Genomic DNA, 15,615 nt, shown 5'->3' with positions numbered 1-15,615 from the left:
TAAAAACGTCATGCAAAAAAAAAATTAGCTGTCGAAAGAAATCGCGTGATGGTGGAATCTATTAATAACATAACTAAATTTAGTAAATGGTTACCAATGTTGACGACCAATTTTTGGAGGTACGGTGCCTTGAATTTCCGCAGAAAGTTTGACTCAATATGCCTGATGCAAAACATATGAAAAGCTCTAGGAGGTGACCAAGCTCCATTACTGCGCTCCACAGCTGCATTGATGGATTCGTGTCGGTCGGATATTAGACCAATACCATCCCGAGTGACAACATGTTGACGAAGGTTACTTAGGAAAAAGTGCCATGCATCAGAAGTCTCTCCCTCCACAACAGCAAACGCAATTGGGACAATATTGTTGTTCCCATCTTGTGAAACTACCACTAGCAGACAACCCTTATACTTTCCATACAAGTGAGTCCCATCCACCTGGACAACTGGTTTACAGTGTCTGAATGCCCTAATACAGGGGTAATAACTCCAGAATACTCGGTGCAGTACTCGAATATCACCCACCAATTCATCCCCTTGATAAGCAGGCATAGTCTCAAAATGGACAACAGCTGACGGCTCCCTATGACACATGGCCTCAAACCATATAGGCAACGCTTCATACGATGCTTCCCAACCTCCAAATATTTTTTCTACTGCCCTTTGCTTAGCCAGCCATGCTTTCCGATAACTAATGGTGTACTTAAACTTCGATTGCACTTCTGCTATAACCGACTTTACCTTTAAGGACGGGTCCGCCTCAACCAATGGCTTTATCGCTTCTGCAATTGTGAGAGAATCCAGCTTCGAATGGTCCTGTGAAATCATGGCTCGGGTACATGTGTGACTACCATTATACCTCCTTATAACCCAACAGTACTTCCTGCTGATCATGCTAACCCTGATAAGCCAATCACACCCTGATCCGTACTGCGTACACTTGGCATAAAATGTCAACGGCTCAGACTCATACACCCGGTAGTCTACACTTCGTCGTATGGTATACTCTTTTATCGCCTTAATAACAGCTTCCCTCGAACCGAACTCCATACCAACGGCAAACTCACCATCTGCGACAATAGGAATCTCTGCATTTGACAACCAGCATAGGAAAAATCAAATAAAGAGACATATATTACAAATCTGACAACACCTTATTATGTCACTCTAATTAAAACAAAAACACCAGCAAGTCATGTAAAGATTAGACCATAAAGGCCGGTTCGACCGTCGCACGACATGAACCGGAACCTAACCGGTCCGGTTCACTGGATTTTAACCGTTAACTGCGAATGATATTTACAAACTCATGTAAATTTTACCTACCTGCAGTCATATATCCCGGAAACTCCGGAACATGCATGGCTTCCAAATCCAAAACTCGCATGAATGATGGCTCCTCAAACGGCTCATCGTTTGCGAGTGCATTTGCCACCTCTGTTACATCTGGCGCCGTAGCTCCTTCACCTTGATCTTCACCTCCATCTCCATCTGGACCAACAAACTGGTAGTTACTTTCGAACTCTTCTTCGCTGTCAGTATTATAATCTTCTCGTAGAATATTTCGGTCGGCCTCAGATTGTTCAAACTCAATATACAACTCGATGAAGGAGATCTGAGCCCGGTTTTCAATATACATTGAAAACATCTCTTGCATGCTCGCTTCGTCCGTCACATATCTGCTTTGAAACTGGACGAATCCACCAAATACCTGTATGGGATATCTGTATAGAATACATGATATCTTTCTTGCTCTCTCAGAATCAATGGCTTCAGAAATCACCCCTTTCAGCTCTTCAAATGAGATGATAAAGGGAATAACAACATCTAAGGGTTTTTCACATATAAATTTTACTCCTTCCGAAGTTTGTAGTAAAATCTGACCAAAATAATACACCTTTAATAATACTCGGTCACTCATCTCTCTCAAACATATAAAAAGAAAAGAACATAGATTTGGCAAGTAGAGTTCAATTTTGAATCACCAGATAATAATAAGGAAATAAGAAAGAAGAAACAGAAGAGTATGCGGCCGTTCAAGTTGGGGAAGAAGAAGACGCGAGTGACCTACTTCCTTACTGCGTGCTTTTATATGGACCATTTTAAGGAACTCGCACCCATCGACTAGGTTAACATGACACAGCTAAATATTTACAACTCAAATCGCACCATGCGATTTCCTATTCAATTTCCTGGAATAAACTTCATCCCCACTCAAAACGGAGGGTGCGAGTTCCTACCAACATCCACCCCCTACAACTCGCACCATGCGATTTGTTGCACCGTTGTAGCACACCCAACTTTAAACGGAGGGTGCGATTTCAGTTGCAGAAAATCTCATTTCTCCTTATCATACAAATCGCAATGTGCGATTTCATGTAGCATAAATTTTCATTTCTCCTTCTCATACAAATCTCACGGTGAGATTTCTCCACCCTCACAGTGTCAGAAAGCTATCCCACATATGCGTGTATTCCCCCATACTTCCATATCTGTGAAAAGCTCCCCTGTAGGTTCCATATCGATAAAAATTAGCCAAAAGTTGCAGGCCAGGCCTGCAGTAAAATGTTTAATTAAAATTATATGCTAGGTTGGTCCCTGTTGGTGAAATCATACACTGGCTCACAGCACAGCGTGAGGAGAGCCTATGATATACTATTATAGTATTATCCAAAATGATGCTGTCCAACCTGGTTCCTTGCCAAAACGAAACATTATCAAATAATTTTCTCTTCCTCCATCTCTTTTCTATTTTTCCAATTTGTCAAGCCACGATCACATATTTTTCTTGGAGCCAAAAAATTTCAATTTAACATATCTTCATATAGAGGACTTCTGGCCAATTATACAGAAAACTTATTTATACCCAACATCTAAATATTTATCAGCTTTAAAAAAATTAACTAATAAGTGCAAGGTGTTCAATATAAAATATTAACAAAACCAATAATATTAATCAAAATTTTTTTCTTAATTTTAACTCGACAACTTTATACGTCATCTGAAGTATTTTGCCAAACATTAAAAACCTCTATATATAACCACAAAGGCAAAATTATCCAAGCAATGCCTAAATCTATTATACATGCTACATGGTGCTATACTTTAGCAAAAACTGTTTGAGCAAACCTAATATAGTAGAGAACACCCAAGGAAAAAATCAACCAACTAGCTGGAAAATTTTGAATCAGAGATAGATTCATGATTCCAGTGATCTATCTCTCTTTAGGTCCATCTGCAAAAACACAAATTTACACTCTCCTCTTCCACTTGTACAGCTGGCAGGGAAAGAGAGGGCTATTGGCTAGTAGCACCCTTAGAATCATCAACACCAGGTTTACCATTGCCCCTGTCTGGATTCAGTTCGCTGTTGGATTTTAGTCCATAAACATGACCCATTTTTACACGCTTTGTCTCCAAATATCTCCTGTTTTCCTTTGTAATAAGTGCTACTAAAGGAATCCTTCCAGAAATTGTCAAACCATAACCTTTGAGCCCAACATATTTTGCTGGATTGTTTGTCATCAGCTTCATTGAACGAACACCCAAGTCCCTCAGTATCTGCAAGCACATTCTCAAATTATTTTACTCAATTCAATGAAGTAAAAACATCTGAAACTCTATGTTGCTCAGGATAATAATAGGATGAATAGCTGCTGCTGACCTTCAAATATTGTAATTCAAAAGTATTTAAGGCATTCAATATTCCAATCATTCGGTAATCTAGTAAAACTACCTGTGCACCAATTCCATACTCTCTTGAGTCAACAGGCAATCCCAACTCTTCGTTGGCTTCTACGGTGTCCCGTCCATCATCCTGCAGGTTATAAGCGCGAAGCTTATGACCCAATCCAATCCCCCTTCCCTCGTGTCCACGAAGATACACCAATACACCTCTACCAGCAGCCTCAATCTGCTGCATTGCAATAGCAAGCTGGCTCCCACAGTCACATCTTGCAGATCCAAATATATCTCCCGTAAGACACTCTGAATGTACTCTCACGAGAACATCTTGTCCATCTCCAATGTCACCCTGTAAAACAGTCAAGATAATAAAATGGCTAAAACAAAAACCATTGAATTAAGCTAAAATCTAACATGATAGATTTCAAGAATTCTAATAAATCTTTGGGTCAGTTTATAATGACTTTTGAAAAAATACTTATTTTTTTTATCTTTCTTAAAAAGATTTTTTCTCAAGAGACAAATTATTTCACTTTTAGATAGATTTTTTAAGAAGAGTTTTTAAATATTAAAAACGCCTTTTTGTTTTTGCTTTTTTTTTAATAAAAGTACTCTTCATAAAAGACGTATTTAAATAAGTTTTAAATTGAATAAAAATACTCTATTTTTTAAAAAGAGTCCTTTATCATGCATGAAAAATATATTTTTTATCTTTTTATCATTAGGTTTTGACCACATTAAAATGTCACGAAGTTTTTGAATGGAAATTCTATTTGAGACTTTATGGACATTTTCAAGATCTAAAATATGCTTTGCATGTTCACATTTTTTTTGTCTGTTTAGTAATTAGTTTAGTAATTAGTACATCTGTATATAACTTACCTTAACCATTGCAATATGCTCCACGCCATCTATAAGTGATCTATAACAGCAAGCATTAAATGGTCCCCACATTGTTGGTATAACAGCAGCACCAGCATGTTCTACTAATTTATCTCTCTTCCTTCTGTATCTGCCAGACAAATTAGTGTTAATATCCTTGCAGTGTAACAAAAATAAACAACAATAAATATCCAAACAATCAAATATAAGGAATTCGTTAGTATTAACTCAGATACATGAAAAAAAAGAAAAAAAAATAAAGAATATTGGCCACCTAATATTTCTCATAAAATACAGGTAAGGAACAAAAAGACCAAAAGAAACAAAAATGAGAAAATTCAAACAGTTCATTTTAAAAGTATCTCATTTGATGGATTGAAGGCGGAAAATTAAATAGAGTACAAACAAACTGGATTGAAATTTTCTTAATGTTATGACCAGATACTATGAGAGTTAAATGATTCATGTAGCTAATCCAAAACTAGTAGGATAATACTCTTGTTATTGTACATGAAAAAATTCATCTAGCAGACCAACTTAATTCAATATAAATATCAAGCAAACCTTATAATTGGCTAATAGTATCCTAAAATACAAAAACATACCTAATCAAGTCAGCAATAGATACAATTTTCAAATTTGTGCGTTCTGCAAACTGGCGAAGCTTAGGCAATCGTGCCATGGAACCATCCTCGTCAACAATTTCACATAGTACTGCTATTGGATTCAAACCAGCCAGCATGGCAAGATCAACTGAAGCTTCGGTGTGTCCTGCTCTCTTCAACACACCACCTTCCCTGTATTTTAGTGGAAAAATATGGCCTGGACGATTGAAATCAGTTGGTTTAGAATCACTAGATGAAAGGGCCAAGACTGTTGTTGCTCGATCGCGAGCTGACACCCCTGTTGTGGTACCATGTTTAGCATCCTATAAATGCAATGTAAACGGTTCAAAAGTAGCATATTACATAAATATGCTCTTAAATTACAGTCAAAACAATTCCCATCAGAACACAACAATTGTTGATGTGATAATAATATATCCTTCTTTCTAATGATAATCAAATGTCTGTAAAATATTAGGAACAAAAAATACTACTAAATGCAATGAATCAAACATAAACCAAATTATTGGTGAATCAAATATATTATACAAGTGCAGCATAGCAAAAATGCTTCCTGAAGTTGATTTTTCTAATGTACTGTTTTCAAACTAACATAAGAACTTTATTTTTCTTATGCACGGTAACAAAGGTATAGGCCGAAATTTTTCTTATGCACAGTAACTTTATTTTTTATCATAGAGACACAGAACTAAATCTATAAATAAGAGTCAAGTACGGTATTGGTCCTTAAGGTATAGGCCGAAATTTTTTTCCGTCCTAAATCTTTTTTTCGTACAAAATCATCCTTAAAGATTAACAAAATCGCATGGAGGTAGCAGAGGCGGAAACAAAAGTAGATCATGGACAGCTTCTTCTTCTTCCCTTCCACTTCCCCTTCCCCTTCCCCTTCCCCTTCCCCTTTGCAGGAGTAAAAAGACTCTTTTTCTCTTGTTTTTTTTATATAATTTTGTGTTAGAGGTAATTTTGTCTAAAATTTGAATATTTAAGTAAATTAGACTATTTTAAATCTTGATTTAAACCTTGGTGGCGATTTTGTATGAAAAAAGGTTGAGAACAAAAAAAATTGTCTACCTCTCAAAATGGTACTTATCCCTAGATGCAGGTACTAACTGTACATACCACTGTCACAGTGAACGCTGTGCGCAATTTTTCATCATTGTCCTTGCTGTTTACCATGAGTGGAAGTTCCAGTCTCTCGAGATCTTCCTCTTTCATGCTAATGCAGACTATGCCGGTTCCATGCTTAACAATAAAAGCCATGGCCTCAGGTGTTACTAACTCTGCTGCCATGATTAAATCTCCTTCATTTTCTCTGTCTTCGTCATCTACAACAACTACCATCTGAAGCACTAGTGTGAGTGAATAACCTAAGTTAAATTAAATTGAATGGGAGGACAAAGAGAAAAATAGGAACCTTTCCGTTTCGAATGTCTTGAATGGCCTCCGGGATGGAAGCAAAACCTTGCGTGGGAGTGTCAAGATCAAATTCATCGTCTTCATCAGAAAACCGATTGATTCTCGCAACTGATTCAACCTTTGTGGCAGCATCAGAGCCTAGCCGATTAGAATGCAGTTCCCCCCCTGCAGCTTCAATTCTAGAAATAGCAGAGTGAGTAGAGGGGAATTTAGAGGAGAGTCGGAGAAACACGAAATCTAATGCATATCCATTTGTACGGCGTAATCCCTTGAACAATTTGAAGCGTTGGGAGGCAGAAGCACTACATTAGACATAAAAAAAACAAGTCAAAAAGACGCCAAGAGAGGGACGCGAAATGAGTAGAGTCGGAAGATAGTTTACCTTGGGTGGAAAAGTGGTGGTGTGGAGGAATATGAAGAGATATTGATAGAAGAAGAAATAGAAGAAGCCATGAAAGTACTAGGGTTTTGAATTGAAGGAATTGGGTTAGGGATTGAGGCAAGTTGGTTGGAGTAAATGTAGTAGAAGAAAGCAACGGAAGGTAGTTGGTTTAATACCGTTGTCGTGTAGATTATGGTATTTATAGTTATGCTCAAATACAGTCTGCGCTTCAACATTATTCCATCCCTTTCTAGTATTACACTATCACACCTCTCACTTTCATCTAAGGGTGAGCACGAGTCGGGTCTCCGATTAGCTGTTTAAATTCGAACCGAATCAATTAAATTGATTTTGGAAAATTTTTTTTAATCGGTAAACTAATGATTTTTTTTAGTAATTAGTTTAGATAACGGTTTTGAGAGTGCGAAATCCGAACCAATCTGTAGATTCGATCATATATATTGATGAGTTTGGAAAACTCTAAATTAATATTTGTATTTGTGATGACTAAAATATTATTAAAATAATTAAATACAAAGTTATTGATTTGATTTTCTTTAAACATATTTTGATTAATAATTTTGTGTTGCAGGTTTTAATATAGGCCGCAAATAAAAATCTGGTGCAAGCCCAATATGGTTATGAATATTCAGCATTGATGCAAAAGTATTTTGTTTGTTATGGCTGAATTATTGTTCTTACAATTGGGCCAGAATTCAAACATTATCATAAGCCCAATATATTTTGCATGCTTGGTCCGAAAGAAAAATGGAATTGGTGCATAATGGTTGAAATAATGAAAACCCAATTCATTGAATATTGGATGCATGCTTCCAACGGACTTCTCACTTTAACTTGTGGTAGAATTCAAATTTTATCAAGTAAAGTTAATGCAGTCCTTGGAAATATGAAAGAGAAAAAGTCAAAGTGATTTGATGGCTTTGATGGTAGCTTACACGCTACTACACAAAGCATGGAGATATGCACCTAATCAATGTTATCTATCATAACACTCACAGCTTTGCTTTTCTTTTCTCTTTCTTTGTTCTCTACTTTTTCTTCTTTCTTCTTCGGTTATTACACAGGAAACCATGAAAGCTACACTAAGCTACCAAAAAGAAAAAGAAGAAGTTGCATGCATCAAGGCCATCAAGTTAATGATGGCAAAAAAAGAAAACCAAAAGTATGTTGTGGCTGAGATAATCACCAAATGAGGTAAGATTTGGTGAGGTAATCTCGGATTCTTCATACTTAAAAAGAAGGAAGAAGATTCAGCCAGCAAGGTGAGATTCTTGAAGCATGGCTTGTCTTTAGGGCCGTCAAAATGGGCTAAACCCATCGGGCCAGCCCGTTTACCCGTTTAAATGGGCGGGCTTTGCCCCTAAAATTAAGCCCGTTTAAATTTCGGGCTAAACGGGCTGAGCCCGATTAACCCGAAAAAAATGACGGGTTAAACGGGCTAGCTCGCGGGTTAAACGGGTGGCCCGTTTAATTTTTTTTTCATTTTTTTAAAAAAAAGTAACACTTTTAGCTAATATTTTTCCCGATCCGACCCGAAAATCCGACCCATCAACTAAAAAAAAAAAATTTTTAAATGGTTTTTGACCTAAAAGTGGTATTTTTTGTCAAAATATTTTTCAAAAAATAAAATAAAATGATAAACGGGCTGGCCCGTTTAACCCATCGGGCTGACTATAAATGGTCCGGGCTAAAAAATTTTGGCCCGCGAATAAAGCGGGCTTAAATGGGCCAGCCCGTTTAACCCATGGACTTAATGGGCTGGGCCTAAATGGGCCGGGCTAGCCCGTTTGACAGCCCTACTTGTCTTTGATTCTGCTCAACCACCACAGGAAGTAGTTAGAGTGGCGAAGTGATGGTTGAGGCAGAGATTGAAGCAGATGAAGTCATCATCATCATGAAGCATCAAGGGCCAAAAATCCATCTTGGAGAAGAAGCCAAGGATGGAGAGCTCGGATTGATGAAGAGTGATGATCAAGAAAGGACTAGAGGTAATTGCATGTTGGGTTTTGCATGGTTATCTCTTCTCTCTCTATGTGGCCGAACCGGTTCTGTTTCTTGAAGGAGGAAGAAGTTGGTTTGGGTGTTGGCTTCAAGTGTGGAGGCTTCCCTCTTCTTTAAAAAGAGAGAACAGCCACTGTTTGGAACAAGGAGTAAGATTTGAGAGTGCAAGGCACAGAGTTCTCAGAGCTACCTGAACTAACAGATTTCTCTTCTCCTTCAATGTATTCTGTTTAGTATTTTTCTATTTAATTTTGTCATGTCTTGAGTCTCATGGAAAAAAGGCAAACAGTGAGGTTTGTATGAAAAAGCCATAGAGCGAAAAAAGGCAGAGAGTGCAAAATTAAAAGAAAAAGCCATAGATGTCTTAGAGTTCCTTTGTTCATCTATGTTGTGTTTCATGATTCTGTGGGAATCCCCTTGTAAGTTGGGTTAGCACTTTACAAGTTGTAATCAGAATGATTATAGTGAAATTCCATCATTGTTGTGATGGAGACTGGATGTAGGCTGCACTGCAATTAGCAGCTGAACCAGGATATATCTGGGTGTAATCTTCTCTCTCTTCTACTTCATTTCTGTTTCTACTGTTCATGAGCAAAATCCAAAAATGTCTCGTGCCGAGTGATGAGACAAAATGAAAATGTCTTGTGACTAGGAACGAGCTAAAAACAGAAAAGTCTCATTTAAGTCCAGCAAGTGTTAGCAAGCAAAAAGGTGGCTAAGATTCAACCCCCCTTCTCTTAGCCACTGAAACCATCAATTGGTATCAGAGCTTGGTCTTAAAGAGATCAAGCTTTGCAGCTTGGAGTAAAGATCCTCATGGCGGAAAATAGTGGCGCAAATGTGGTGTCTTACAATCTGACTGAAGGTCAATCAAGCAACAGACCTCCCCTTTTCAATGGAAAAAATTATACCTATTGGAAGGAGAGGATGAAGATATTTGTGCAGGTAGTAGATTACAGACTTTGGAAGATTATTCTTGAAGGGCCTCAATTTCTAACTACCACAAGTGCTGAAGGGGTAGTCTCTCTCAAACCCGAAGCAAGATGGACCGAAGAAGATAGGAAGAAGGTAGAGTTAAATGCCATGGCAGTAAACCTGCTCAACTGTGCTATCAGCTTTGAGGAGTACCGACGGGTATCACGATGCACAACGGCAAAGGAAATCTGGGACAAGCTACAAATCACTCATGAAGGAACCACCATTGTAAAGAAGACTCGGACAGACATGTTGAACAGAGAATATGAAATGTTTACAATGAAGGAAGGAGAGTCCATTGATGAACTGTTCGAACGGTTCAACACTATCATTGTTGGCTTAGATGTTCTGGGAATTTCACATTTAGAATCTGTGCTAGTAAGAAGAGTGTTGAGATGTCTTACAAAAGAGTGGGAAACAAAAGCTTTAATTATTTTAGAGAGTAGTAGCTTAGATTCCATGACACTTGATGATTTGAGAGGAAATCTTCTTGCTTTTGAAAACTCCTATTTGAAAAAAGATTCAAAAAAGAAAGGATTTGCCTTTTCTTTTGTGACTAACCCTCTAGATGATGAATCCAGTGATAACTCTTCTGAAAATGAGTTTGTGTTGTTTGCAAAAAAAAATCAGGAAAATGATGAAACTCAAAGGCAAAGGCAGCAGCTCAAGGAGGATGAAGAAGGACCTTAGCAAAGTAATCTGTTACAATTGCAAGGAAATGGGGCATTTTAAATCTGATTGTCCCAAGTTAAAAAAGGAGGAAAAGCCAAAAAGGGGAAAGAAAAAGGGACTGATGGCTTCATGGGAAGATTTGGAAAATGACTCAGATGATGATGATGAAGAGTCTGAGACTAAGTCACAGCCTTGTCTCATGGCAAATGAGGTAGAGCAGGTATCCTTTCAAAACCCTGACACTGAGGACCTTCATCTTATGATAGATCACCTTTCTGAAAAAATAAGATGTTTTCTAACTGAGAATCAAGATATTGAACAACAAAATTTCATTCTTAAAGCTGAAAATGATTTTCTCAAAGAAAAACTAAGAGAGGCCGAAACTGCTTGTGATCTTGTGGAAGAGAATAAGCAGTTAAAAGCCCAAGTTAGAAGCTGTGAAAGTGACCATTCTGTCCTTGCATATGTGAATTGTTTTAAGCAAAATGAAGAGTTGCTCAAAGAGTTTAAAAGACTTAAGGAAGACTTAGCTAAGTTCACCCAAAGTTCTGAAAATTTGAATCAAATCTTGGCTAGTCAAAAACCTCTTTATGATAAAGCTGGGTTGGGATTTTATAAATCTGAAAAATCACATTTTGAAAATATTGCTTCATCTTCAAATGATGTAAAGTATCAAGACCCAACTTACTTTAACAAAACAGCAACTCCAAGATTTTGTAGACTATGTAACCGAAGTGGTCATTTTCCAGTTCAATGTTTCTTTGGTGAAAGAATGATTGGTGACAAAGTTTACAAAGTTGTTTTTGATTACAATGATTTGGGACATAAGAGATGGTTTAACGTGAAAGGATCTAAGAAAATTTGGATACCTAAGGTCACTTGAGCTTATTTTGTAGGTATGCCTAGCATCCAAGAAAAAGGAAAATATGTGGTACATGGATAGCGGATGCTCTAGGCATATGACCGGAAAGACAACCTTCTTCATAAAACTTGATGAATATGATGGAGGATTTGTCACATTCGGTGATGATGCAAAAGGAAAAATAGTGGCTGTTGGGAAAGTGGGTAAAAATCTCTCATCTTGTATAAATGATGTCCTTCTTGTACATGGCTTGAAGCATAATTTACTTAGTGTTAGTCAATTATGTGATTTGGAGTTTGAAGTTATTTTTAAGAAGTTTGTTTGCTTAGTTGTTTGTGAGAAAACTGGGGATGTTTTATTTGAAGCTAAAAGATGCAACAATGTGTATGGATTAACTCTTGAGGATTTAAAGGAACAAAATGTAACATGCTTTACCTCTCTTGAATCTGGAAAATGGCTTTGGCATAGAAAGTTGGGACATGCTAGCATGTACCAAATTTCTAAGCTAGTCAAAAAGAATTTGGTTAGAGGAATTCCAAACATCAAGTTTGATAAGGATCTTACTTGTGATGCTTGCCAATTGGGCAAACAAGTAAAATCCTCTTTTAAATTAAAAGATGGAATCTCAACCAAAAGGCCATTGGAGATGTTACATATTGATCTTTTTGGTCCTACTAGAACTCAAAGTTTAGGAGGTAAACACTATGGTCTTGTAGTGGTTGATGATTACTCTAGATTTGGTTGGGTACTTTTCCTTACTCATAAGAACGATGCATTTTATGCTTTTTCCACCCTTTGCAAGAAAATTCAAAACGAAAAAGATTTGAAAATTGCCCATTTGAGAAGTGATCACGGAAGAGAATTTGAAAATCAAGACTTTGAAAAATTCTGTGATGACTTAGGGATTTCTCATAATTTTTCATGCCCGAGAACCCCCCAACAAAATGGGGTGGTTGAAAGAAGGAATCGAAGCCTTCAAGAAATGACTAGGGCCATGCTATGTGAGAATGAAATTCCTAAATTTTTATGGGCTGAAGCTGTGAACACAGCATGTTATATTTTGAATAGAACAATCATTAGAAAAGGGTTAAAGAAAACTCCTTATGAGTTATGGAAAGGAACCCCTCCGAATCTTAAGTACTTTCATGTTTTTGGATGCAAATGCTTTGTACTTAACAATAAGGAAAACCTTGGAAAATTTGATCCAAAATCCTATGATGGAATATTTGTTGGATATTCCACCACAAGCAAGGCCCATAGAGTTTATCTCAAAGAGTATAGAACCATAGAGGAATCCATACATGTTACCTTTTGTGATTCTAACTTAATTCCCAGTATTGTAAAGGATAATGATTCAGATTGTGAAGAGGATGGAACAAGTAAAGAAAATCCCAAATCTGTGCAAAATGAAGAATCTGTCAGCCCGGTTTTATCTCGTCAGATCGAAGGAGAAACTTCCATTTTGTCTCCTGAGCAGACACGAGAAACTGAAACAGTGAGACCACCAGAAGATCATCAAAGCTCAACACCTGTACGAAAGCCTAGAGAATGGAAGTCCATGAGGGGTTATCCTCATGACTTCATCATTGGTGATCCCTCTCAAGGAATAACAACAAGATCCTCCACCAAAAGGCAAACCGAACCTAGCAATTTTGCTCTCTTGTCACAAATGGAGCCCAACAATGTCAAACAAGCTCTTGAAGATCCATCATGGGTCAAGGCCATGCAAGAAGAGCTTGCTCAATTTGACAAGAATGAAGTTTAGACATTAGTACCTCATCCGGATGGTAAGAAGGTAACGGTTACTAGATGGGTATTTAAAAATAAACTTGGTGAGGATGGACAAGTTGTTCGTAACAAGGCTAGATTAGTGGCCCAAGGTTACGATCAAGAAGAGGGAATTGATTTTGATGAGTCTTTTGCTCCGGTAGCTAGAATGGAAGCAATTAGGTTGCTTCTTGCCTATGCTGCCCATAAGGGTTTCAAAATGTTTCAAATGGATGTTAAATGTGCTTTCCTTAATGGCTTTATTGATAGAGACGTGTATGTGGCTCAACCCCCCAGTTTTGAACATAAAGAGTTTCCAAATCATGTTTTTAAATTAACTAAGGCTCTTTACGGTCTTAGACAAGCTCCAAGAGCTTGGTATGAAAGACTTAGTGCCTTCTTGTTGGAAAATAAATTTCAAAGGGGTACCACTGACACTACTTTATTTATTAAAACATCTAATGATGATATGCTCCTAGTTCAAGTTTATGTTGATGACATTGTATTTGGATCGGCCAACATTTCCTTGTGTGAAGAGTTTGGAAAACTCATGACTAGTGAGTTTGAAATGAGTTTAATGGGAGAGCTTACTTTCTTTCTTGGCCTCCAAATTAAACAAACTCCTAGTGGCACTTTTATTTACCAAGGAAAGTATGCCAAAGAACTTATCAAAAAGTTTGGCCTAGAAAACTCCAAATCAATGGGCACTCCTATGCATCCCAATACTAAACTTGAAAAGGATGATGATGGCCAAGATGTGGATGAAACAAGGTATAGAGGAATGATAGGTTCACTTATGTACGTTACCTCCTCTAGACCGGATATAGTCCAAAGTGTGGGTGTATGTTCAAGGTTTCAATCTCATCCAAAAGAATCCCACCTTACGGCTGTTAAGCGCATCATTAGATACATTAAGGGAACTTGTAATTATGGATTATGGTATCCTAAATCTGATGACTTTTGTGCAGTAGGGTTTTGTGATGCAGATTATGCGGGAGATCGAGTGGATAGAAGGAGCACCTCGGCCATGTGTTGCTTCCTTGGAAGCTCACTCAACATATGGTCAAGCAAGAAACAAGCCACAGTGGCTCTATCCACAGCTGAAGCTGAATATATATCCGCATCTGCTTGTTGTTCACAATTAATTTGGTTGAAAATTCAATTGGAAGATTACAAATTAAAAATCAATAGTATACCCCTATTTTGTGACAATATGAGTGCCATAAATATTTCAAAAAATCCTGTTTTGCACTCAAGAACAAAGCACATTGAAATCAAATATCATTTTATTAGAGAACATGTGCAAAAGGGTACTATTGATATTCAATTTGTAAAATCTGAAGAATAACTTGCTGATATTTTTACAAAACCCCTCTGTGAAGATAGATTCTGTTTGTTAAGGAAAAGCTTGGGAATGTTTGATTTAAATCATGTTGAAAATTTGTGAATTTCTGATTCTGTCCAGTTTTATCTCGCAGGAATGGACGAGATAAAAATAAATGCATGATGGGAGAGCTATGTTTAAGGGGGAGACTGTGCAGAAACAAATTCCAATGGGCCCCACAAAATCCCTTTGATCCATCTCTGACCATTTTGTTGGTTACTCATTTTTTTAAAAAATCAAATCTCAAAGTTGTCCTATCATATCTAGTTGAAAGAGGGATAATGTCAAATCAAATCCTTCTTTTTCAACTAATCCCTTGATTCAAGGAACCACCTTTTCAAATCCTTGGGAAACCGCTCTGGTTAATAACCGCGCATGATGACCATTAACCACCCCCATTATCTCTCTCCAATCAACATTTATTGCTTTCATAACCTCCTTCCACTCTCCACCTTCGGCCAACCCTTCTTCTTCCACCCTCATTATCTCTCTTCACATAATGAAAAAGAAAACTGCATCAAGAAAAAGTGGAAGAATCCGTCTCTCTCAAAAACAGTTCACTCCACAATCACACACACATTCACATTCACTCTACATCTTCTTTCTCTCCCTCTCAATCTGCCAAACAAACACCCACCATGAGAAAGAAGATTGCTCACAAGAGTTCTGGCCGTGGCAAAAACAAGGAGCCCAGTGTTGAAGAAGAATCGTCTCACACCTTACCCGCTCCTTCCCCACCACCGCGTTCACCAAAGAAGGCTACACCACACACATCAGGCAGAAGCTCTCAGAAACCCAAAGGTTTCGTGTTGCATGAAACCAGGGAACCGGCAAATCTTGAGTCACTGGGATTCAAGAACAAATTTCACAAGCCACACTCCCACTATGATCCATCCAGATTCTTGACTTGTGCATTCTATGAATTCCATCAAGAGGTTTTGGAA

The 15,615-nt window shown here is 37.6% G+C and overlaps 1 protein-coding gene across 2 annotated transcripts; it reads right to left on the bottom strand.

Annotated features, from left to right (window-relative positions):
• Positions 1–2,951: 2,951 nt before the first annotated feature.
• Positions 2,952–7,208, bottom strand: LOC112791290 (bifunctional riboflavin biosynthesis protein RIBA 1, chloroplastic). 2 transcript variants are annotated; one of them, XM_072233451.1, is made up of 7 exons: positions 6,990–7,208; positions 6,606–6,909; positions 6,311–6,532; positions 5,171–5,493; positions 4,566–4,695; positions 3,664–4,032; positions 2,952–3,560 (listed from the first exon to the last, which is right to left on the bottom strand). In XM_072233451.1, the coding sequence occupies exons 1-7, from the start codon at positions 7,058–7,060 to the stop codon at positions 3,297–3,299; spliced, it is 1,683 nt and encodes a 560-aa protein (XP_072089552.1). In that variant the 5' UTR covers positions 7,061–7,208; the 3' UTR covers positions 2,952–3,296. The 2 variants fall into 2 exon arrangements, with proteins under 2 accessions (XP_072089552.1, XP_025689852.1); XM_025834067.3 differs by having other exon boundaries at positions 3,736–4,032.
• Between the last annotated feature and the right edge of the window lie 8,407 nt (positions 7,209–15,615).

Source organism: Arachis hypogaea, chromosome 3 (assembly GCF_003086295.3).
Source record: "Arachis hypogaea cultivar Tifrunner chromosome 3, arahy.Tifrunner.gnm2.J5K5, whole genome shotgun sequence".
In the NCBI taxonomy this organism is placed as follows: domain Eukaryota; kingdom Viridiplantae; phylum Streptophyta; class Magnoliopsida; order Fabales; family Fabaceae; genus Arachis; species Arachis hypogaea.
The sequence above is the reverse complement of the archived record's forward strand: the minus strand, read 5'-3'. Positions and strand labels throughout refer to the sequence as shown.

Bases quoted from the DNA above. Each gene is read 5' to 3' on its own strand.
- LOC112791290 (XM_072233451.1), bottom strand. From the start codon at position 7,060: ATGGCTTCTTCTATTTCTTCTTCTATCAATATCTCTTCATATTCCTCC. The intron at 5,494-6,310 runs GTATGTACAGTT...TTGCATTTATAG, and splicing joins CAGCGTTCACTGTGACAGTG to GATGCTAAACATGGTACCAC. The intron at 4,696-5,170 runs GTATGTTTTTGT...TTTGTCTGGCAG, and splicing joins TCTATTGCTGACTTGATTAG to ATACAGAAGGAAGAGAGATA.